Raw genomic sequence first — 26147 nt, 5'->3', positions numbered from 1 at the left:
TGATGGCACGTCACGGCAGAGTTGCGGAGGTTCTGCGTGCTACTCATAAACAAAGAAGCTGACGAACAGCAGGCTTTTGAATCGGCTTTGGCCGCAACTCTGGAAGACTGGGAGTTAAGCTTTTCTTTGAGAAAAGAACGGCACTGACTGAAGTCATTCTTAAGAAAAGATTGTGTTTCGAAGTTTTGCCTACCGGATACGGCGAAAGTCTATCAACTAACGTTAGCTCGGCTTCACCGTTTATCCCGCCCCTCGGATTGAGCCCTGCCAATGGTGAGTTTCCAGACCCAACATCTTGATGTGGCTCTGGCTTGTCAGGCTAGCGTTTTTCACATCCGTAGCAAGCATTTTGAGAGGGGTTTTGACAATTCAGAGCCACCAGATGCCAAACACTCAGTGTACTCAGTGTGCAAAGACCTTAAAGGGATAGTTCACCCAAAAATAAAAGTCTGTAAAGCCGGGTACACATTGTGCGATTTTGGCCACTATTTGGCCATCTGAGACAAATTTTGCAAATCCTAAAAGATTCCTCTGATCCTAGGCTAAAATCTGACGTCTTTGAACGTTAGTTTGACATCTTCACCGGCAGCCGATTAATGACCGTTGCGATCAACTTTTACTGGCAGTGTCAGAAGATTTGGCGCACAATCCTGCAGTGTGACATCTCCTAAGACGACCGTCAAATTATCTTCGTTTTTCAAGACAAACTATGACCAAAATGAGCGCTTGAGATTTCTTGGTGGCCACCATTTCAATCCCGCGTGTAATGCAGCTCTCCATCAATGAACGCGTTATTGATTGAGGATATTGTGGGAGAGGAAAGGAGGGTTGTGGTCTAGTGGGTTAAACCACTGAACTGATACGCAGAAGGTTACTGGTTTGATCCCAGCAATCGCCACCACCAGTGTGTCCTTGAGCAAGGCGCTTTACTCCATGTTGCTCCAGGGGGATTGTCCCTGTAATAAGTGCACTATTAGTCGCTTTGGATAAAAGCGCCTGCCAAATGTAAGACACCATATAAAACTCCGGACGAGTTTTCTTGCGTGCGTCTGATTTTAGCTCGCCTTGACTATCGTACAGTCTGACATTAATGACAACTGAGATATTACAGTGTGACATGGCTTACAGTGGGGATCATCTTTGTACAGTCTGACAAGGAACAGTCGTGAAGGACTATTATAAATCAAAGTGTGCACCCGGCTTAAGAGTCTGACACAGGCTAGACAGAAATTGTTGAATAAATTCGTTATTTTTGTGCAGAAAAAGTATTCTCGTCACTTCATAAAATTAAGGTTGAACCACTGTAGACACATGGACTATTTTAATGATGTTTTTAATATCTTTCTGGACCTTGAAAGTGTTTTTCCGTTTGAAAACATATATTTTACTCTCCGTTTTGTCCTTCCGTCCACACTGAGACAGCGTTTTAGGTCAACGAAAAGGTAGCATTTTTGAAAACACTCTCCAAAGCGGATACGTTATAGTGTGGACTGTGAAAATGGAGGTATTTGAAAACAATGACGCATGTTTAGTCATGTGACGCATATTGTACCAATATGTTTATACTGCTATTGTGCCTGTTAAGAGCTATGTATAAAATGTTACTTTACGCACTCTTCATATCACAGTCCTGCAAAGAGGACACAAATGTACTGACAATTGCTGTCCTGTGGCAAAGCATGACAGCAGTTGCGTTTTAGACCAAACAAATAATGGTGAGTGAGTGCGACTGCGACCTGGATGCATCCGTGAAAGGTGAGATATTTTGCTTAATAAAAAGATCCTGCCAGAAGAATTGTGCGATAACTTGATAATGTTCTGTCTGTCATCTCGGTGAGCTTTTATGAGGTTTAATGCATGCACAGTAAGGTGAATTAAGCAGTTTCCGACGTTTCAGTGTGGATAAGAAACGTTTGGAAAACGCTTGATAATGCTAGTGTGGACGGAGAACGTTTTAAAATGAAAACCAGATATCCAGATTAATGTAGATGTAGCCTAAATAGCTGTCTATGGGGTCAGAGAGCTCTCGGATTTCATCAAAAATATCTTAATTTGTGCCAAAGATGAACGAAGGTCTTACGGGTTTGGAACGACATGAGGGTGAGGAATTAATGACAGAATTTTGATTTTTGGGGGAACTATCCCTTTATCTGTTACCACCATGGCGAGTGATAAAAATGCGTTCCAGTACTGGAAATGAGTCAAGTAATCAAAAAGTAAATCAAATGTAATCAGTTACATTACTTTAATAAAGTCAATTGAAATAGTTACACTACTCATTACATTTTAAGTAGGGTAACTTGTAATCTGTAACCTATTACATTTCCAAAGTAACTTTCCCAACACTGCTTATATGAGATGTACAGCAGTTCCTGCCAAAATATGAAATTATTATATATTCTCAGCATTTGGAATATTAATGGCTTGTGGGGTAAATTGCAACATTTTTGAAATACAGAAACAGGGAAAACGACAAAAGAAGAGAACATAGCATGCAAAAGAAAACATGTTATGAAAAGGAAAAAAATGCCCATCAAATCATTGAAATGCTGCAGGAAAGATGCACACATTGACCTTTAATATTTAGCGTCTAATCACTAACGTGTAAGCAATGCAACTATTTGCCTTTAAAAACTGTTTCTACCAAAATAGCAAATTTCCCAGAGCGAAAAAATTGTATCATGTCCATTTCACAACACACAATAAATTGAATTCCTTCCATTCCACTTTCACCATATTATGATTTACCCTGGTTTTACATTAACCAACCCCAACAGCCTACATTACAAGCTGACCGTCAACGTGTCAGGGCTAATTTGCAGCTGTGTCCAATCAATGTGACTCCGCTACAGATTCTGCCACTGTTTCCAGGGCATCCACGGCCATTATGAAGCAGAATTTATCAATAAAGGGAAGGTATTCCTATATGGCATTTCACTACAGATCAGATTTCTGAAGATAACTTGTATGTGAATCATCATACTCCAAATAATTACATCTTGCTATTATAAAACAACATGAATAATAAACCAGCGTGGATGCATATGATTTAATGCCAACAGCACGTTACACATGAGGGCAGAATGAGTCCGATTGCCACAGAAATCTGCTGACACACATCTGATGACACACATTTTGTGAATAAACAAACACTTGCACTTTTAAAGCTAATAAAAGGCCATTAAAGGCAAGACAAATGTATATAATAATACATTTTAAGCTCGCATATCTTGCCGAACAATCCTAAGCGTATAGCTTCACAATTTTATAGCTATTATTTATTGAAGAATCACGAAAATGCTATTAATTATACATTTAAAAACCTGAAGCAAAGCTCTCTCTGGCATGTAGACACAGCAAAATGGTCGACATCTATTCAGCAAAAAGGCTTGAGGTATGGAGACAGAATCAAAAGGAAACAGGGAGGAGTGGAAAGAAGAAAGCTCATTAATATTTCAACACTTTCCTCAAAAATCTGAGCATCAACGCATCTGAATTTGTTTGCACCGTTGCACGTCTTTAATACCATCAATACATCGCATTATTTCACAATTGCAACTGTGCATTTCTTCAGCAGAGGTGCAGTTGTGCATGCAGCGCTTACGATGCATTAAAGCATTCACCTCTCCACCAGCAATGCAAGATAGAAAATTCCCTGCAGACAACTGCAAGAGATGCCCTTCCCTCCACGCACAAAGACACAGTGACCATCTCACATCCTGGTCTCACCGTCTAACCTGCCAAACCAACCCGTGTTTTACACTGAAAATCTGACAACAAATCCACCATTAAATGTCTGCTTTGTTCAGGCATCGCCAGCTAAATCAGAAAAAAGCCTCTCTGGCAACAGCCCCTCCATCTTGACAGGGGCAATTATCGCTTACATTTACTGTGGAATCCGTGTCCACGGCCGAGATCACTATAAATAATCAGCCTGCTAGCGCATCTGTCCCTGCACAGCACAAAAGAGGCTTTTTAAGCGTCCCGATGATAAAGCCAGAATCCAAATCTATGCACATCCCCCCGCACCCTCTCAATAACCAGCCATCAAGACAAAAGGTTTATCGGCACCGCCTTGCTATACCGCACAAACGCGCTATTATGTCCTTCACACTGAATAGCAGGAATATAAGACCACACATCTGTAACGTTTGCCTCGAGAGATCAGGGCGTTAAACGGAGACTTACCCCATTCTGCACCAGTGACAGCCTCCATCCCAGCAACCCATCAACTATGTCAGTTGCCGGAGAGCATCCAGCCAGCACCGAGTCACATGGGCGAGGGCTCGGCCAATCAGAAGGCGGCCAGCCCAGGCCAGTGTTGGTGCAGTGGCTGATGGTGGCTGGCCAGATTTCTGCCCCAGTGTACAGCTGCTTCCCTTGACTGAGTTTAAAAGCTCTCGTTGGGGGAAGCGGTGCGGCCCCAGGCATACAAGCTACTGGAGATGCAGAGACGGGTCATAACGTCTGGAGGTCACATGACATGATATACAATAAACGGATCAATATGGCAGCCTAATCATGGCAACTGGACCATATAGAAGATACATGTTCAACGCATTAAAGTTATTTCCGTGGGACAAACAAACTGATAGATGCATTTGAAATCTATACCCCCCCTTTTCATTCCAGCTAGTAGTTTTTATTTTACATTGATATTAAATTCAGTTAAGTGCACTTACTATTTTTCTCTCAGTATTTCTCAGTTTTCCATTGCTATCTGCTGATGAGAATGTATTTATATTAGTGCTGGGCAATCGATTACTAGCATCCAAAATAAAAGTTTGTGTTGTTTACATAATAATTATACACACATGCATGTATATATTTAAGAAAATTATGTTATAGTTATATATGAAATATTTATATACAAGATAAATTTTATAAATATATAAATACAGTATATTAGGGCTGTTAAACGATTAATCGTGATTAATCGCATCCAAAATAAAAGTTTGTGTTTACATAATAATTATACACAGAGCACACACACATGTAAATATAAATATAAAAATACACCCACATGCACGTGTATATTTAAGAAAAAAATTATATTTATATACAAAATAGTTATATTTATATATAATATATTAAATATATACAGTATATACATGTAACTATTACTTAAATAAATACATGTATGCGTGTGTATTCAAATATACATAATAATTATACACAGCACACACAGATATACGTAAACACAAACTTTTATTTTTGACGCAATTAATCACGATTAATCGTTTAACAACTCCACAGTATATGCATGCAAATATTTCTTAAATATATACATGCATGTGTGAGTATTTATATATACATAATAATTATACACAGTACACACTAGGGGTGTAACGATTCATCTACTACATCGATGTATCGATTTATTTTCCTACGATCTAACTACATCGATCTGTGCTCGGCAAATTGGCCTTCCGGACGACATATATCGATCTAACATCGTTTTAAAAGGTAATCAATCGATTGTATCGATCATAGGAAATAACGCATTGGATTTAAGCACGTCAGACTTTAAATGGATGTTTTTTCTTAGCACTTTTAATGATAACGGCGTTAAACGTTACTCGATTCAGTCTGCCTATTTGTGACATCATCGCAACGCACGCACCAGCAGCAGCGCTAAGAAAACAAAACATAGCATAGCGGATGGCAGAGGAGAAGCCAACCAGCGAGAAATTATCAAGCCACCAGGAGAAAGAGCTACCTGTACTTTCAACCCTTGCTAAATGTTACCTGTGCATTCCTGGCACCAGTGTGCCAGCAGAGTGAGTTTTTAGTACTGCTGGCGACATAGTGAACGCACAGAGAAGTGTTCTGCGGTCAGATCATGTTGATATTTTTGAAAAAGAAATATGTAGAGTCATTGAAGAGTAGTTGGTTACATTTTATCTTTTGTTAAATATTGTTTGTTTATTAAACTGAGAGTAGTAGCAGGTTCAGCCAGTTTATTCAACCTGAAGAAATGTTGGTTGCACTTTATTTTTGATATTAATATTGTATTAGTATTATTTTAACGTTGAAAAACAACAGCAAAAGTAACAGGTACACCTATCATTAATTAAACCTGAATAGAAGTTAGTTGCACTTTATTTTTGATATTAATATTGTAATATTATAATGTTGGATAACAAAAGCAGAAGTAGCGGGTTAACCTACTGTTGAAATGTTGGTTGCACTTACTGTGCTTTTATTGAAAATGTATTGAATATTGAAAATGAGAGCAGAAAAGGTTAACTTCCTGTTAATTCAACCTAAACTGTTGGTTGCACTTTATTCAAATAAAATTTGAATGCATTTGCCATTAATTGTTGTTTACTTGTTTGTTTATATCCATAATTAATTGATACCTGATTCCCTTACAAGAAACAACAGGAATCTAGGAAACTTCACCTGCACTGACCAGTATCCAGATATTTATTTCAGTCACACAATTTTTGGCTAAAAAGTTACTGAATCGATTTCAAGTCACTGAATCGTTTCGGATCGTATCGTTCTAAATGAACCAACATCGTCCTTGAATCGTATCGACAACCTCAAATCGTGATACGAATCGAATCGTTGTGAAAACGAATCGTTACACCCCTAGTACACACACATATATTATGTAAACATAAACCTTTATTTTGGATGCAATTAATCGGGATTGATTGATTGCCCAGCACTAATTTATATATTTGTTTTCCTACTTCCATTTTTACATTTTGGTCATGTGTCTTATTTTTGTTGTAGTTATTATTATTTATATTTATATTATTATGTATTTGTTTACTTTTCTTTTTTACACTGAAAGTATCATAAATTATAAATAAAATAATTAAAAACCAAAAAAGTCTAATTTAATTGGCATATTACATACAGGCTGATAAACATCTCTAGACATTATTGTATGAAATGTAATTCATCCATCCATCCATCTTCTTCCGCTTATCCGGGGCCGGGTCGCGGGGGCAGCAGTCTAAGCCGAGATGCCCAGACTTCCCTCTCCCTAGACACTTCCTCTAGCTCTTCCGGGGGGACACCGAGGCGTTCCAAGGCCAGCCGGGAGACATAATCCCTCCAGCATGTCCTCGGTCTTCCCCGGGGCCTCCTCCCGGTTGGACATGCCCGAAACACCTTCCCGGGAAGGCGTTCAGGAGGCATCCGGAACAGATGCCCGAGCCACCTCAGCTGTCCCCTCTCGATGTGGAGGAGCAGCGGCTCTACTCCGAGTTCCTCCCGAGTGACTGAGCTCCTCACCCTATCTCTAAGGGAGCGCCCAGCCACCCTGCGGAGAAAGCTCATTTCGGCCGCCTGTATCCGGGATCTTGTCCTTTCGGTCATGACCCAAAGCTCATGACCATAGGTGAGAGTAGGAACGTAGATTGACCGGTAAATCGAGAGCTTCGCCTTACGGCTTAGCTCTTTCTTCACCACGACAGACCGGTACATCGACCGCATTACTGCAGAAGCTGCACCGATCCGTCTGTCAATCTCCCGTTCCATCCTCCCCTCACTCGTGAACAAGACCCCTAGATACTTAAACTCCTCCACTTGGGGCAGGAACTCTCCACCAACCTGGAGTGGGCAAGCCACCCTTTTCCGACTGAGGACCATGGCCTCGGATTTGGAGGTGCTGATCCCCATCCCAGCCACTTCACACTCGGCTGCAAACCGTCCCAATGCATGCTGAAGGTCCTGGTTAGAAGGGGCCAACACGACAACGTCATCCGCAAAGAGCAGAGACGAAACCGTGTGGTCCCCAAACCTGACACCCTCCGGCCCTTGGCTGCGCCTAGAAATTCTGTCCATAAAAATTATGAACAGAACCGGCGACAAAGGGCAGCCCTGCCGGAGTCCAACATGCACCGGGAACAAGTCTGACTTACTGCCGGCAATGCGGACCAAACTCCTGCTTCGGTCATACAGGGACCGGACAGCCCTCAGCAAAGGACCCCGGACCCCATACTCCCCCAGCACCCTCCACAGGATGCCGCGAGGGACACAGTCGAATGCCTTCTCCAAATCCACAAAACAAATGTGGACTGGTTGGGCAAACTCCCATGAACCCTCCAGCACCCTGTAGAGGGTATAGAGCTGGTCCAGTGTTCCGCGACCAGGACGAAAACCACACTGTTCCTCCTGAATCCGAGGTTCCACTATCGGCCGGATTCTCCTCTCCAGTACCCTGGCATAGACTTTCCCGGGGAGGCTGAGAAGTGTGATCCCCCTATAGTTGGAACACACCCTCCGGTCCCCCTTCTTAAAAAGAGGGACCACCACCCCGGTCTGCCATCCCAGAGGCACTGTCCCCGACCGCCACGCGATGCTGCAGAGGCGTGTCAGCCAAGACAGCCCCACAACATCCAGAGACTTGAGGTACTCAGGGCGGATCTCATCCACCCCCGGTGCCTTGCCACCGAGGAGTTTCTTGACCACCTCGGTGACTTCAGCCCGGGTGATGGACGAGTCCTCCTCTGAGCCCCCAGCCTCTGCTTCCTCAATGGAAGACGTGACGGCGGGATTGAGGAGATCCTCGAAGTATTCCTTCCACCGTCCGACAACATCCCCAGTCGAGGTCAACAGCCGCCCATCGCCACTGTAAACAGCGTTGGTAGGGCACTGCTTCCCCCTCCTGAGGCGCCGGACGGTTTGCCAGAATCTCTTCGAGGCCAGCCGATAGTCTTTTTCCATGGCCTCACCGAACTCCTCCCAGGCCCGAGTTTTTGCCTCCACGACCACCCGGGCTGCAGTCCGTTTAGCCTGTCGGTACCTGTCAGCTGCCTCAGGAGTCCCACAAGCCAGCCAGGCCCGATAGGACTCCTTCTTCAGCTTGACGGCATCCCTTACTTCCGGTGTCCACCACCGGGTTCGGGGATTGCCGCCTCGACAGGCACCGGAGACCTTGCGTCCACAGCTCCGAGCAGCCGCTTTGACAATGGAGGTGGAGAACATGGTCCACTCGGACTCAATATCTCCAGCCTCCCTCGGGATCCGGTCGAAGCTCTGCCGGAGGCAGGAGTTGAAGATCTCTCTGACAGGAGACTCGGCCAAACGTTCCCAGCAGACCCTCACAGTACGTTTGGGTCTTCCGAGTCTATCCAGCTTCCTCCCCCGCCATCGGATCCAACTCACCACCAGGTGGTGATCAGTTGACAGCTCCGCCCCTCTCTTCACCCGAGTGTCCAAGACATACGGCCGCAGATCAGATGAAACGACCACAAAGTCGATCATTGACCTACGACCTAGGGTGTCCTGGTGCCATGTGCACTGATGGACACCCTTATGCTTGAACATGGTGTTCGTTATGGACAAACTGTAACTAGCACAGAAGTCCAATAACTGAACACCACTCGGGTTCAGATCAGGGGGGCCGTTCCTCCCAATCACGCCCCTCCAGGTTTCACTGTCATTGCCCACGTGGGCGTTGAAGTCCCCCAGTAGAACGACGGAGTCCCCAGTCGGAGCACTTTCCAGCACCCCTCCCAGGGACACCAAGAAGGCCGGGTACTCCGCACTGCCGTTCGGCCCATAGGCACAAACGACAGTGAGAGACCTATCCCCGAGCCGAAGCCGCAGGGAAACGACCCTCTCGTTCACCGGGGTAAACTCCAACACATGGCAGCAGAGCTGGGGGGCTATAAGCAAACCCACACCAGCCCGCCGCCTCTCACCATGGGCAACTCCAGAGTGGTAAAGAGTCCATCCCCTCTCGAGGAGTGTGGTTCCAGAGCCCAAGCCATGCGTGGAGGTGATTCCGACTATCTCTAGTCGGAACCTCTCAACCTCACGCACAAGCTCAGGCTCTTTCCCCGCCAGCGAGGTGACATTCCATGTCCCAAGAGCCAGTTTCCGTGTCCAGGGATCGGGTCGTCTAGGCCCCCGCCTCCGACTGCTGCCCGATTCGCTTTGCACCGGCCCCTTACGGTCCCTCCCGTGAGTGGTGGGCCCACGGGAAGGTGTCCCCACGTCGCTCCTTCGGGCTGAGCCCGGCCGGACCCCGTGGGGGAAGGCCCGGCCACCAGGCGCTCGCATACGAGCCCCAACCCCAGGCCTGGCTCCAGGGTGGGGCCCCGGCTGCGCCATACCGGGCGACGTCACGGTCCTCCTTCTTTTTGGCATCATAAGGGGTTTGTGAACTGCTCTTAGTCTGACCCGTCACCTAGGACCTGTTTGCCTTGGGAGACCCTACCAGGGGCATATAGCCCCGGACAACATAGCTCCTAGGGTCATTCGGGTACTCAAACCCCTCCACCACGTTAAGGTGGCAGTCCATGGAGGATAATGCAATTAATAATTATATAATTGTATATAATTATTTTCAATGTCAATGTTATTCATAATTAAAATAAGTTAGTTACACATTTAATTTTATAAATATGAATTACATTTAATAACTGAATCATTACAATTACATGTAATCTACAATTATTCATTCAATAGATACTTTTATCCAAACTGACTTCCAACTGAACAATACAACACAAGCAAATGTACAAAAAAAAGCCTAATTTAAGACTGTCTGACACTGCATAGACATAATATCAATCATGTACTCACAATAGACGCTTTTATCCAAACCAACTTTCGAATACAAGAGATTCAAATACTTCCAAAAATTTCCCATGTAACATGCACATGCATGCAATATTTCCATCACAAACACACAATGACCAGTTGCTTGCACAATAATGGACCTTATTCATGAAACACGAGTAGAACGAATCTGTGTAAACTGCTCATCAATCCATTTGGCACAAATGGCGTACAAATGGTTTTACGTATGATTTACACAGAAATTCGTTCTGCTCGTGTTTCATGTAAAAGGGCCATAGACACTGTTTTTCCTTTCACAGATAGTTTGAAGCCAAAACACAATGTATACATAACATTTGCTCCAAAACGTGAAGGGAAGAAAGGGTTTTTGTACAATGTCGAATGGCCAGAAAACGGAAAAAGCATTTGTTTGCTAGCCACATACATCATGTTCAAAATCAGTGCATCAATCTCTGTCTTAAACAACACATTAACTTGGTCCATAATCAGTACTATTTAGTCACACTGGTGTTCATGTCCATCATTGTGTGTTTACTGCTACTGTACAACTTTATCATTGCAATTACAGTCTCAAGAGTTCCTGAATAAGCCTTTGTGAATAATAAATCATGCTCTATAAATGGCTGTGATTTGCTTTTTCAAACTGAGGCGGTGAATAGAAAACACGGACACTTCCACGGCTTTCTCTAAATGCGCTGAAAGTGTTTTTTTTTTTTCATGTAAATGAGCTTTCGGTCTTTGAGAGCTGAAAAATGAACGTTGGCAGAGACCCTTGTTGGTCAGCCCTCTCTTGTGGTGCAATTTAATGGGAAACTATCCACACTTTTTCTTCCTTGTGTGGGAAAACATTTCGAATAGAAGGGGAAAGGCTAATGTTTTGTGCCATTTAAAAAAAAATCTTCAATCTGATTTCCTTCCTTCCCCTGTTCCTTAAGTGCCAATGAAGTGTTCACCATGCAGGATACAAACGCAATTATAAATATCTGTTTAACCAAAATCCACGATAATCCAAGATAATGCATTAAAAAAAACATATTAAGCTATAAGAGACACTAGTTTGAATGCACCTTTGCACAACATATTGTAAAACACACCAAATAGGCCAACTCTTTGACTCGCTTCATGTTTACTCACTTCAAAACCAGATTAAATATTAATGAGGTCTGTAACAGTCTTCAAAACAACTTGTGCACATGAAAGTAAAGCTTCAGCTAACTTACATTTAACCCTAAAATAGAATCCAGTTCAGTTTTAGCGGATAAACATTCAGGCCTGCAGAAGGAATACTAAAGCAAACTTAAAGGAGTAGTTCACCAAAATTCATTATTTAGCTACTAATACTTACTTATTTGATTTATAACTTATGCAGTGAAGACTGTGCAGCGTTTATTAACTGCAGAGATACAGAAATTATTCAATTTCTGTATATTTTAGGGATGCATAATATATCGGCCACCATATCGGCCGATTTATGTTCATTTTTAATGTTATGGTTATCGGCCTGAGAAGAAAATTTGGCCAATATATTAAAGCTGATAAATAATGGATTATTTCCTTCAGCTGAGACACTTCAGATTTCAGGTTTGAATTGCTTGAAATATCAAAAAAGGAAAATACAGTTCAGTGTAGGGCTGGGCGATATATCGCATGACATTGTTATGCGCATCTCGTCAGTAAAGCCGGTTCCTTGATCAGTAGTAAATCGCCATCACCTGCTTTCAGATGGAGCGGCATTTACTACACAGAGCCGTAGTTCACTGACAAGCTGAGCCAAATCGCATTAAAGGAACACTCCACTTTTTTTGAAAATAGGCTCATTTTAAAAGTCCCCTAGAGTTAAATAGTTGAGTTTTACCGTTTTTGAATCCATTCAGCCGGTCTTTGTATCTGGCGGTAGCACTTTTAGCATAGCTTAGCATACATCATTGACTCTGATCAGTCCATCAGCATCTCATTCAAAAAATGACCAAAGACACTTTCAATATTTTTCCTATTTAAAACTTGACTCTTCTACAGTTACATCGTGTGCTAAGATCAACTGAAAATTAAAAGTAGCAATTTTCTAAACCTCTATGGCTAGGAACTACTTTCTCATTCCTGCGTAATAGTCGCGGATCTTAGCAGCCGTACCACGGCTACAGCAGCGCTGTTGTTATTTTATATGTTGTTATTTTATATGTAAACATGTTATTTTATGTATTTTCGCACAAGATGAGAAAGGGGGAGACTTTATAGTGTGTAACAGTGTTTAGTTGCTGTGGACTGATGCAGCTAATGTCATAAGTACTTTACTGAAGGAGCTTTTAATGCTTAGCATGCTAATGTGTGCTATTGCTAGCTAAACGTTTGTCAACTAGCTAGTGCAGTATTATAATTCAGTTGTGTGACATTAAAATATATGAAATTGAATTGAATGAATCATGTCAGGGAGCCATGTAAAAATTCACTTTGAGCCTACTTAATTTGGTCACTTAAAGGGGTGGTAAACCACGATTTCACTATTCTAACTTTAGCTAGCGTGTAATGTTGCTGCTTGAGCATAAACAACATCTGCAAAGTTACAACGTTCAAAGTTTAAAGCAAAGGGATATATTTGCTTTTAAAGAAATCAGTTTCTAAGGACTACAGCAAACGGCCAGCAGGCGACTACAGACATTCCTCCAGGGTTGGTGACATCAACAGGCTCAATATTTACATAAACCCCTCCTCCGAGAATATTAAATAAGGGGGGGTGAGGCCATTTTGTATCGCGGCGCTGTTGTGGTATAGTTAGGCTGGAGTGTTGTTGCCGCGATGCCAAGGAAACGCTGTTATTTTCATCCGGATTGCAGGTCTGGGGTACTTGCTCTGTTCAGCCTTCCTTGTGGGACGGGGGTGCGTTGCAGAGCGTTTAACATACAGCATGTTATATGCACGTGTGTATGAGACAGAGGGGAACAGGCGCGCGCAGGGCTCCCGCTGCACATCTCACGGAGGAAAACTTCCACCATCTTCGCGAGTTCAATGCCGGATTTGAACAACGTCAGCTGCGTGAGACAAACACTGCCAGTGCGTGGATGCACGACGCGCGCGCTGCACATTTCACGGAGGAAAACTTCTACCATCTTCGCGAGTTCAATGCAGGATATGCGCAACGGCTTGTCCTGAAAGCTGGATTTACAAACAGAAGCTGTTTATGGGCCACAACCTGTAAGTCTGATTTATATTTCATCGATGTGTTTTCCTGTAATAGGTTGTAGCAAGGAAGTAAACAGATGACAGCGCTGTTCTGCAAACCAGTCTGTTAAATGCTCATTCATACTTAACGTTATCCGACGAACACCTAACGTTACAAACACTAACGTTAAAATCTCAACAGCGAACTTGGCATTAGTGTAAATGATTCTTTGATTAGAGCTTTTATGTGTTGTTTATCTACAGGCATGCTAAACATGGTTCTGTGTGTGATTTGGCTAACTTACTAGTAGACATGTGCCGGTAAACGGTAATACGATATACCGCAATAATGAACATGCACAATATTGTTATCGTGGGCACTTCAAAATACAGTGAATAATTATTTATTAAGAATTATTCAGATTTTTAGAATGTATTTTAAGAATACTTTACCCGTCAACCGTTTAATATGAACAACGCATCAAAGAGGAACGCGCACTGATGTAGAGCTGCAACTAACGATTATTTTTTCTGTCGACTAATCTAACGATTATTTTTCGATTAGTCGACTAATCTAACGATTATTTTTCCAGATTAATCTTATTATTCTTTTTTACTGATTATTGTATTTCAAAGAGGGTAGTGAATTTGTATATTATTTTAACATGAAATCAATGAATGATGACAATATTAATTGTATTTCAGGAAGGGTAGTGTACATAGTGTGCCATTTTATAATGAAATATATGAACAAAAGAAGCTTTTTAAACATAATATATAATGATACTATTCATCATAAAATGTATACAGAGTAGGCCTAATTAGGAAAAGTTGTTTACTATAGTAGTTGAGTATGATTTACTTATTGATTTGTGTCAATAGTAAACGAAAATGCACTTGTATTTATCTGCAAAAGGTTCACATACAGGAGCTTTCAGCATAGTGTTAATGTATAACTAGTCGTCTATTTTGAAGATACATGTGCATAAACAACGACTAAAGCTGCCAGAAGTTTTTGCCCAAACTTCAAAGACACATTTAAATTATTAAAGCTAGAGGCATATCTTAACTTTAATGTTACTTTAATCATGTAAACTACCTATATACAACAAGTTATTATGCATATGTGTTTGGGACAGAGCGGAACCAGGTCGCATTAACAGCAGATATATGCAGCCCATAATAAATAAAAGCACGAGACGTACTGGGGTCGGAGAAGAACCCAGGAAAATGTGACCGTCTGTTGCAATACACGCGCCACGGTTCAGCTGCGCGAGAGAACACTGGCAGCAGGGTTGCCAGGTTTACACAACAAAACCCACCCATTCGTTACTCAAAACTAGCCCAAAACAAGCCCAATCGCGTTTCGGGGAGGTTCTCTGGTAAACATCGCGTTCGGGGGGTTAAATATGTGTGTTTTTTTGCTTCAACCCGCGGACATAAGACACAGCCCGAGGCAACAGTGTAGAAGTAGCCCAATTCCGCGGAAAAAAGCAGACTTGGCAACACTGACTGCAGTGTGAAAGCTCCCGCTCTCCACGCGCACAGCTTCTGCTCTGCCGTGCGTGCAGTGTGAAACCGGCGTTACAGAGCGAACAAAGCACAGTTTTATTCGGCTTCTGTTTAAAGTACTCCCACACTTTTGAATGTCGCGGTCTGGCTTTATATGATAAATGATCATTTTCACTATGCCCGGGAGCAGAAGCTGCCATTATTCTAGATCTTCTGTTTCATTCTAGAACGTAAATAATGTGCCGCCGACGCGTCGACGCATTTCACGCACGTCGACGTATTTTCGTAGTCGACGTCATCGACGACGTCGACGCGTCGTTGCAGCCCTACACTGATGTAAACAGACGTGCATGAGCCGAGCACATGGCGGAAGGCGTGAAGACACACTGAAGTGCACATTCACTTTCAGACAGCAGAGGGCGCTGATGGAACAGCAGAAATACAGCCGTTTCCCCAGTAATCACAATCCGGTGCTCGTCATCACATAACCTAATACTTAAAGACTTAAAGTCATTTTCAAACTTTTTTTTTTTTTAAAGTTTTAAATTACATGCCCTAGATATTGTTTGAATATGTTCTGACTGTTGTTCAATCACACACTTTACAATATGGCTCCATTATTTAACATTAGTTCATTCATTAACAAACTGACAATGAAAAATACTTCTAAAGCATGTATTAATCTTAGTTAAATGTACATTTCAGCATTTAATAACACATTATTAAAATCAAAAGTTGTAACTATTATTTAATGGACCTGAGCTTACACTAACAGTTGCTTTTTTAAACTAACATTATCAAAGAAGAATAACTTCTGTAAAAATGTAGCTATTCGCTCTTTGTTAATGTTAATGCATTAACTGGCGAGACATTATTGTAAAGTGTTACCTATTGTTCTTTATAATTCTTTAGCACTTTAATCTGTTTCAAATATTTGTTTACTTTATACATTTTTGTGTATTGCTTTATTGTATTTAAATGTTTGATTCTTTTGTTATAATAAAGTTTTTAAACCTGTTATAGTATGACAACACTTTTTTTGCAACTTTTTTTAAATATCGTGATAATACCGTATATCGTGATAAAAGCTTCAGCAATTAATCGCAACATGAAAATTTGATACCGGCACATGCCTACTTACTAGTAAAGCCAGTGTTTAGTGTTCGTTTTGGGTTAGTTCTTGCGACAGATATTTGGCTATAATCGTCCTAAAAATACAAAAGTAAAAGTGCCATTCAGTAGCGATCACTATAGATCCGCAGTCTTTACTCTTGAGGACTGAACAGGTTCTGCTCGATCATCTTCACTAAAATGTTCTGGGTCTGATTCGGGCTCAGATTGGTATGGTTTTATTGACGCCATTGTTTCTAATACTGCCAAAGCACAGTCTACCGGTAAAGGTAAGGGGCGTGACGTTTCCGACAAACGTGCACTAGGCGGTTAGCGAATCACAACACACTGGGCCAGCTAACCAATCTGAGCCCATCGCGTATTTTTGAGAGACTGGCTTCATACAACCCGGAAAGCATCAGACCGTTTTACAAGGAGGGACAGAGCAGTGTAGAATAAAGGTCAAATATATGAAAAATAAAAATAAAAATTTAAACGAAGCATGAACACGTGTTACAGTGCACCCCACAAACACAATAAAGCCTTCAAAACAATGTGTTTTACCACCCCTTTAAAATGACTTCATTCCATGACGTTGAAGTTACATGAACAGATTATGTTTGTTTAACTTAATTGATTCATGTGGGACCGATGTACAAGATTAAATCATGTAAATCCAACACACTTTTTTTCTCAATGCATTACAACATAAAAAACATATTAAAAACTTTAATGTAAGGTGCGATTAATTGCAATTAAATACAAAAATGTGCGATTAATTACTTTTTTATCGATTGACAGCACTACTTATTTTACCATCCAATTCCAAACCTCCCCCCCCCCCCATGGAACACAAATGGAAACATTTTAAATACCATTCTGGTCACTTTGTCCGATGCAATATAATATAAATGAGGATTTAAGCCGTCAAGTAAAAAACAAGCAATCGAACCCAAAACTGTACAATACTCACTAACCACTAATAATTCACTACAGCCACTAAAAAAATCAGACATGGTCATTATGAACCATCCAATACAATTATTAAATACACTAACATAAAGAAATATTAAAACTGCCTGGATAGCTTGTGATAAGGCACAACGTCACTGCTTGATTCCTCATGAAAGCTCTTAACCACTTCAGAAAGGTGCTTCAGATATGACAACAACAGCTGAGGCAATGTCAAACCATATTCAAAGGCTCTGTCAAAGCAAAACAACACGGCTTCAGCAGGGGAGCGGTAAAAATAACACTTTTCTTCATCACAACACTTTGGTGTCACTCAAAGACCATCATAGCACAGTGATTTAAACAAAAATAGATAGATAAATAAAATAAAAACTAGTTTTCCTCACCGTCTGCCAAGGGGTGCAGCACAGATCCACTGCTGGACTCCTGTAAAGAAGAATAGAGTTTATCAGAGAGGTGTACAGTTCATAGCAGTATATTAGAGTTTGAGTGGTTTATTGTAGTGCAATTTGGATTAGTAGAGTAGAATAGAGCAACAATGGACTTTGTTAAAGCAGTTTATTTAAACCGAAGTCTGTGAAGTACAGCAGATTATTAGTACAATACCAGTGTAGAGTTTATTACGGGGCTAATAGAGTTTATTAGAGAAAAGTTACTATGGTATTTTCCTGGAAAAGCAATGGAACCTTTTTGTAAGCAAGTTAGAAGAATATACAATAATATTTTTGTAGATAATGTTGATATGATATATTTTAATATTTTATATGAAATAATATGGGTAGAAAAAAAGGTTTCATTAGTTAACATGAACTAATAACATGATCATTAATCATTAACATGAACTACACTTCTAAAGCATTTACTAATGTTAATTTCAACATTTACTAATTCATTATTATAATCAAAATTTGTATTTGTTAACATTAGTTCATGATGCACTGTGAACTAACATGAACAAACAATGAACAGCTGTATTTTATTTTAACTAATGGTGACAAATATTAACAAAGACAGTAACAATTGTATTGCTCATGGTTAGTTCATGTTATATTAACTATACTGTTAACAAATGAGATGTTATTGTAAAGTGTTACCCTAATATGAAGTATGTAGCAGAATATTAAAGTACATTAACATTGTAGAGTTTCTTAGAAAGTACAAGAAATAGCATACAGTCAATTTAACGTAGGCTACATTTCAAAGACAAGTTGTTAAACATCGTAGGGCAGTAAAATACACAATATCCAGATCTTAATAAAACATATCAATGTAAATGTCAATACTGATGGATGAGTGCTCGTATCACTGCTGTTCTACAAACTCTTCACACATAACTACTACTTATAAATACATACACACTTCTTTAGGCTCAGTTTTATAAAGCACTCCTTGTTTTAACAGCACACTTTTTGATTTTATAAACTTAGGCAACGCCTTATAAGCATATATTTCTGTACATCATTGTGTATCAGAGCTTATTGTGTTTATATAAATACTACTGAAGCTATTTAAAGTCTTACCTGCACAAACATTCGCCTCTTCCAGTAAATAACTCGAGTTTATCGCCCAGGTCGGAATAAATCCCGTGAACTCATATTGTTGGAGGCCCAGAAACGGATATTTCTCTGTTTGCCGATTGTATCATGTGATTGTTTGAAACTTTTTCTTCTTTTGTGTGAGTGATCTTCTGCTCAGCAGCTCCAGTCCCCGCGACGCTTCGCCATATTGTTAGTGGAGTCAGACTTTGAGCATGCGCAGTGAGCTTTGTGCTCAAAACGACACCACGCGGCAGCTAATAGAATTGCTTTAATCCCTTTAATATTTCATAGACATGTAGATGATAATAATATGAAGAGTTCAGATGCAAAAGCCTCTAAAAGCCACTTCGGTCAAAAATGAGATAACGATACTGAGTGAATGCTCTCCGCATATAGTATATGTTCATAAAATACTTTAACTTCAAACCCACTAAATCCCAGCCTCAGCCCATTCAGAAGTATACCGGTAGGCTACTTAGGTAGAAACCTATCTATATGAGTCTGACAAAATGCTAATTTTAAAGAAAAACGTCAGGCGGACATAGAGGCTTTTGCATCTGAAGTCTTCATTTATTGTTTGTTTTTTTATAATAATACTGGGTCATTAATAATTGAATCAACATTAATTTAAAAAAAAAAGAAAGCATTTACTCAAAGTAAGCATTACTGTCTTCAGCAAAAAAAAAACATTTTTTTTAAAGCTTGCACTGCCTGAAAGAGCCTGATATATTACAACAGTAGCAATAATTGCAGTTACTTTGATATTTTTCTGGAAATGCAATGGTATTTTTTGTAAACAAGATAGAAGAATGTATTATATGACTAATTAAAAAAAAATAAAAAATACATTCTTTGACATTATTTCATATTTATTTATTAAATCGTTACTCCTTATAATATATTAATTATAATAAATAATATTGTATCTATATTGTATTATACATATATATATATATACACACAAAAAACAAAAATGACCACATCAGATAAAAAGTGTGTTTTTAGATAATATCAAAATATATCAAAATGTATAGAAGATACTGTCTGTAAAGTATATATATATATATATATATATATATATATATATATATATATATATATATATATATATATATATATATATATATATATATATATATATATATATATAGTATTAGTGCTGTCAAATCGATTAATCACAATTATTCGCATCTAACATAAAAGTTTGTATAATATGTTTATACAATATTATACAATATTATAATATTATACAATATTATAATATGTTTGTATAATATATGTGTACATACACACACACACACACACACACACACACACAGAGAGAGACACACATATTGTGTAATATTTATATACACACATACTAAAAAAACTTTTATGCTAGATGCAATTAAATGATTTGATATATATATATACACGCACACACAAGCACAGACATGCGCACACACACACACACACACACACACACACACACACACACACACACACACACACACACACACACACATATCAATATAATATATATAAATATAATGATACACACATAATATATATAAACACAAACTTTTATGTTAGATGTGAGGTTAATCAATTTGACAGTACTATATATATATATATATATATATATATATATATATATATATATATATATATATATATATATATATATATATATATATATATATACGATAATATATACACATACATATACCAACTTTTATGCTAGATGCGATAAATTTGACAGCACTATTATTTATTTGATTGAACATACTTTAAATATATGAAATAATTTTACATTATTTAATATGTAACATTATTTATTTATTAAATTATTTGAAGAAAGAAAGAAAGAAAGAAAGAAAGAAAGAAAGAAAGAAAGAAAGAAAGAAAGAAAGAAAGAAAGAAAGAAAGAAAGAAAGAAAGAAAGAAAGAAAGAAAGAAAGAAAGAAAGAAAGAAAGAAAGAAAGAAAGAAAGAAAGAAAACATAATGATATGAGAGGATGCGCTGAGTTTCCAACAGGTGGCAGGACAGTCCCGCTCACACACGTGTGTGTGTGTGTGTGTGTGTGTGTGTGTGTGTGTGTGTGTGTGTGTGTGTGTGTGTGTGTGTGTGTGTGTGTGTGTGTGTGTGTGTGTGTGTGTGTGTGTGTGTGTGTGTGTGTGTGGGAGGAGTCACACACATGAACAGCCGCTCAGGCTGCTTGGCAACACACAGCATGAATCCAAATGAAACACGTTCGGTCAATCTGGAGAATTTGATGGGACACTTTGATCAATCCAGCCCGACAGCACCAGCGAAAGTCATCCACAGACCCAAAACCTGCCGAAAGCTTCGGGATTCACTTTCAGGACCGCGACGAGCCTTCACACACAGAGTTTATTCATCAAATGAGTTCAGATGGGACATTTGGATGGTGCAGACATGAAGAATGAAGAGGAGAAGATGTAACAAAGGAGGACATAAGCTGACATCTCCTCCTGATGGATACTAACATTCCGACAGAAGAGAGCTTTCTGTAGGCTGTTGGAATCTCCTGTCTAGTTCAAGATGAGTTGTTTCTGTGCAGTCCAAGAGGAGTTTTACTGTGAGGTTCTGCTGCTGGATGAGTCCAAGCTGATCTTAACCACTCAACAGCAGGGAATAAAGGTAGGAGATGCTTTCATAAGGACTTACTTCAATGTGCTCAAAAGATGAACTACTGATCCAGAGCCAGGCCAATGCACTCTGCTTTCCTTTCCATACAAACACAAAAGAACTAGATATTTGGTGTACAGTAATATAATGGAAATGTAATGTATATATAAAGTATGATTATCTCATTCATGGTAGTTCAATAATAGCAGTAGTTTCCAAAGGAACATATGATGCAATTAGATGATGTTGTGTCCATATTAAATATTGTTGAGGTCCACACCCAGAACCCATGAGCTCAGCACACTGTTAACCAGATTACAGTAACCAGATGATCTGGTTACACACAATGAGAACGGCCTAATTATATAGCTGGTTGGTTCATTTTTTTTTTAATGCATGCATGTTGATATGCAGTACATTGAATATTATTAAATATACAGTTAATTATTAAATAAGTGAACTAAGAAGTATCATGGGATTGCGGACATAATAGCATTTTTTGTGTGACCATATTTTCAAATGCATTTGCCACAGTAGGCTACTTCTGATTCATGTTTCAGCTCTTTGTGAGTAGCTTCTCATTCTAGGTCGTATTTCACTTTATTTGCCTGGCAGTGCATAAGAAGTTTGGTTCTGTTGTGCAGTCAGTTTGATAAGTTAGTCTCATTTATTTAAACCAGGGTGTTAGTTAATGCAGGACTTCATGGGTTGAAGTTGTATATTACTGCTCTGTTTGACTCTCTGAACAACAGAGTAACATCAGATATCATATTGCCGGCGGCTCTAAATTGTTAATGGACAGCAGAGCAGGAGGATCTTTACCAAGTCTTTAATGGACTGTATTATGAGTTTGAACATTGTCTGCACAACACATTTTTGTAGCTTTTAGCTGATAACAGAAAGAGTGAAGGGGTCAAAAATGCTTTTAATCAGAGTTTGTATTAGTTTGTTGCACATTGCCAGGCATGTAGGTCATGGTCATTGCGAACCACAGGAACAGAGTCTGAGATAAAAGTGTCCAGCTGCCTGTAATGCTTGTGTGCATGTCTCCCTCCATCAAGACATTAAAGGTAGGGTAGGGAATTTGTTTTATAAACACTTTCTGTTATACTGGTTGAAACCCTCTTCAGATCCTAATAGCTATTAATAATAGAAGTGGTCTAAATATTAAAACATGTACATACACTCACCTAAAGGATTATTAGGAACACCTGTTCAATTTCTCATTAATGCAATTATCTAATCAACCAATCACATGGCAGTTGCTTCAATGCATTTAGGGTTGTGGTCCTGGTCAAGACAATCTCCTGAACTCCAAACTGAATGTCAGAATGGGAAAGAAAGGTGATTTAAGCAATTTTAAGCGTGGCATGGTTGTTGGTGCCAGACGGGCCGGACTAAGTATTTCATAATCTGCTCAGTTACTGGGATTTTCACGCACAACCATTTCTAGGGTTTACAAAGAATGGTGTGAAAAGGGAAAAACACCCAGTATGCGGCAGTCCTGTGGGCGAAAATGCCTTGTTGATGCTAGAGGTCAGAGGAGAATGGGCCGACTGATTCAAGCTGATAGAAGAGCAACTTTGACTGAAATAACCACTCGTTACAACCGACGTATGCAGCAAAGCATTTGTGAAGCCACAACATGCACAACCTTGAGGCGGATGGGCTACAACAGCAGAAGACCCCACCGGGTACCACTCATCTCCACTACAAATAGGAAAAAGAGGCTACAATTTGCACGAGCTCACCAAAATTGGACAGTTGAACACTGGAAAAATGTTGCCTGGTCTGAAGAGTCTCGATTTCTGTTGAGACATTCAGATGGTAGAGTCAGAATTTGGCGTAAACAGAATGAAAACTTGGATCCATCATGCCTTGTTACCACTGTGCAGGCTGCTGGTGGTGGTGTAATGGTGTGGGGGATGTTTTCTTGGCACACTTTAGGCCCCTTAGTGCCAATTGGGCATCGTTTAAATGCCACGGCCTACCTGAGCATTGTTTCTGACCATGTCCATCCCTTTATGACCACCATGTGCCCATCCTCTGATGGCTACTTCCAGCAGGATAATGCACCATGTCACAAAGCTCAAATCATTTCAAATTGGTTTCTTGAACATGACAATGAGTTCACTGTACTAAAATGGCCCCCACAGTCACCAGATCTCAACCCAATAGAGCATCTTTGGGATGTGGTGGAACGGGAGCTTCGTGCCCTGGATGTGCATCCCACAAATCTCCATCAACTGCAAGAGGCTATCCTATCAATATGGGCCAACATTTCTAAAGAATGCTTTCAGCACCTTGTTGAATCAATGCCACGTAGAATTAAGGCAGTTCTGAAGGCGAAAGTGGGTCAAACACAGTATTAGTATGGTGTTCCTAATAATCCTTTAGGTGAGTGTATATCTTCTGTGGAAGTCTCGTATGCAATTCGGTCCGTATGCAATGATCCGTTGTCCTACCTGCCTGTCATACCTCTGCGTACCTTCTCGCGCAGACATCACACATCATCAGCACGTTCTGTGAGGCTATGCAGTACAGATGCACCGATGTATCGGCCAATAATCGGTATCGGCCGATAAAAGCTATTATTTTCACTCTCGGCCGATTGTTTAAAAACAGCCGACGATCAGGGTAGATGGTATCCTGTCAATCAAAATGGTGCGCAAAAACGTTTCTGACTACAACTCATATTGTGTGTGTGTGTGTGTGTAAAGAAAATGTTGCATGTTGAATTTAGAGCAAGTTAACGTGACAATAGTGCATTAGCAGTTAAAAATCGGCTGCATATAAAAACAGACTCTATTTGACCCTATGATTCACCCGTAGTTCAAGCCAAGGTTGCCAGGTCTGCAGTTTTGCCCTACACTAAACATTATTTGTAGCGCTCCTCTCATCCAACAATCACAAATAGCACTGTGCTTTGTTACTTCTAAAAAGAAACAAAGTGTCATATTTCAAATTCTGTCTATTTTATCATGAAATTCAAACAATAAATGCCTTTTTGATGCTCCTAAATGTAATGTGACAGATTGTGGTAGTGCCTCAGTTTGCAGCATTATTTGGGAGCAGTTTCTTTTCCATAAAAAAAATGTAACTATTGGTATCAGCATTGGCCGATAACGTTCTGAATAATCATCTGAGAAATTTTGTATCGGTGCATCTCTACTAGGGATGCCACAATTCTCAATATAATATTGAACCGTTCGGTACGGCATTCACGGTTCAATACGCGCTTGTGAATTGCGTTTTTTCCGGTTTTGCATTTAATTAGTTATTTTTCTACAAATTCTATCATTTGCCTTCACCTCAATATACTGAACAACGCGACATACATTCACATCACACGTTAGTGGTAGAGTTGTACTCACAGAACACTATGGTTATTCACAATCACGAAAGTTCATTATTTGCATGCGTTTTAAAGGGTCCTTAAAGCGTCCTTAAAGGGACAGTTCACCTCTAAAATTATGTCATTATTTACTCACTCTAATATTGTTCCAAACCTGTATTAATTTCTCAATGACAGAATTTTCATTTTTGAGTGAACTATCCCTTTAATGTTAATACAATAACAAAAGAAAAAGAGAAAATCACTCACTGTTCTTGACTGAAAAACTATACAGTAGCTAAGTAAGAATCAATGTGTATTTTATATTGAAGTCTATGTAGTGTTTTTATTTTTACATTCATTCATTTATACAATTTCATACTTTAATGCTGCTGAACTGCTCTGAGCTGCAGTGTAAATCTTTATATATATTTATTTTATATTATACAAGGAATGTGTACAATGTTTTTTTTAAGTTAAGTTTAAAGGTCCTGTTCTTCGCGATCCCATTTTTCAAACTTTAGTTAGTGTGTAATGTTGCTGTTAGAGCATAAATAATATCTGTAAAATTATAAAGCTCAAAGTTCAATGCCAAGCGAGATATTTTATTTAACAGAAGTTCCCTTTCAAAGCCTACAGTGAGCAGCCGGTTTGGACTACATCCCTGTACTTCCTGCTTTAATGACGTCAGTAGAGCAGTTTGATGACTAACCTCCGCCCACAAGAATACGCAAAAAAGGGGGCGTGGTCTTGTTTCTCCCACGTGGAGAAGAGGAAGTGTTGCGTTCGGTTGCGTTTGTAGAGTGTTTGTCGCCATGTCGTCGAGACAGTTATTTTCATCCCGGAGTCAAATCGGCTTTCTTTGGCCAGGGACGCTGTACTTTGAGCGCATGCATCTCCCCGTTATGGTAAAAGGCGTGACCTTTCCGGTCAACGTGCGCTAAGCTGCTGTCGAATCACAACACGGGAACCGTTGGCACAATCAGAACTCGTTACATATTTCTGAAGGAGGGACTTCATAGAATAAGGAAATCATCAAGCCGTTTTTAGGACAGTGAAAACAGCGGTATACAGATAAGTAAATTGTGTTTTTAAACGCGAAACATGAACACATGTTATATTGCACACTGTACACAATCAAAGCTTCAAAAACACAGGAAAAACGGGACCTTTAAGTAAGCTTTTTCAATTCTTTTAAGTAAAATAAAGAAATTTTTCTCCTTAACCTCTTGCTGTTCCTGTCGCTTAAGAATAGAATAGCAAAAAACTGATGTGACAAGCCATCAGAACCGAACCAAACCGAAAACCGTGGTTAAAAACCGAGGTATGTATTGAACCGTGGACT

The 26147-nt window shown here is 39.8% G+C and overlaps 2 protein-coding genes across 5 annotated transcripts in view; one reads left to right on the top strand and one right to left on the bottom strand.

Moving 5' to 3' along the window:
* Positions 1-19038, bottom strand: part of apc (APC regulator of WNT signaling pathway) — a 60448-nt gene extending 41410 nt beyond the window's left edge. For 2 of the 3 annotated variants that reach the window (XM_079804980.1, XM_079804981.1), the window contains exon 1: positions 4189-4239. The gene's annotated coding sequence lies outside the window, so the exon portion shown is untranslated. Of the gene's footprint in view, positions 1-4188; positions 4240-17684; positions 17725-18818 lie in introns of those variants that run through there. The other variant, XM_079804979.1, reaches the window with a different exon arrangement.
* A 1897-nt stretch (positions 19039-20935) lies between these two features.
* epb41l4a (erythrocyte membrane protein band 4.1 like 4A) overlaps positions 20936-26147 on the top strand; it is a 103078-nt gene continuing 97866 nt past the window's right edge. The window contains exon 1 of one of the 2 annotated variants that reach the window (XM_079805012.1): positions 20936-21480. In XM_079805012.1, coding sequence (XP_079661138.1) covers positions 21382-21480 — 99 coding nt within the window. In that variant the 5' untranslated portion in view covers positions 20936-21381. The remainder of the gene's footprint in view (positions 21481-26147) is intronic. The other variant, XR_013815606.1, reaches the window with a different exon arrangement.

The sequence above is a fragment of the Gobio gobio genome, assembly GCF_949357685.1.
Source record: "Gobio gobio genome assembly, chromosome: 22".
Lineage (NCBI taxonomy): Eukaryota > Metazoa > Chordata > Actinopteri > Cypriniformes > Gobionidae > Gobio > Gobio gobio.
This window is presented reverse-complemented; position numbering and strand designations above follow the sequence as displayed.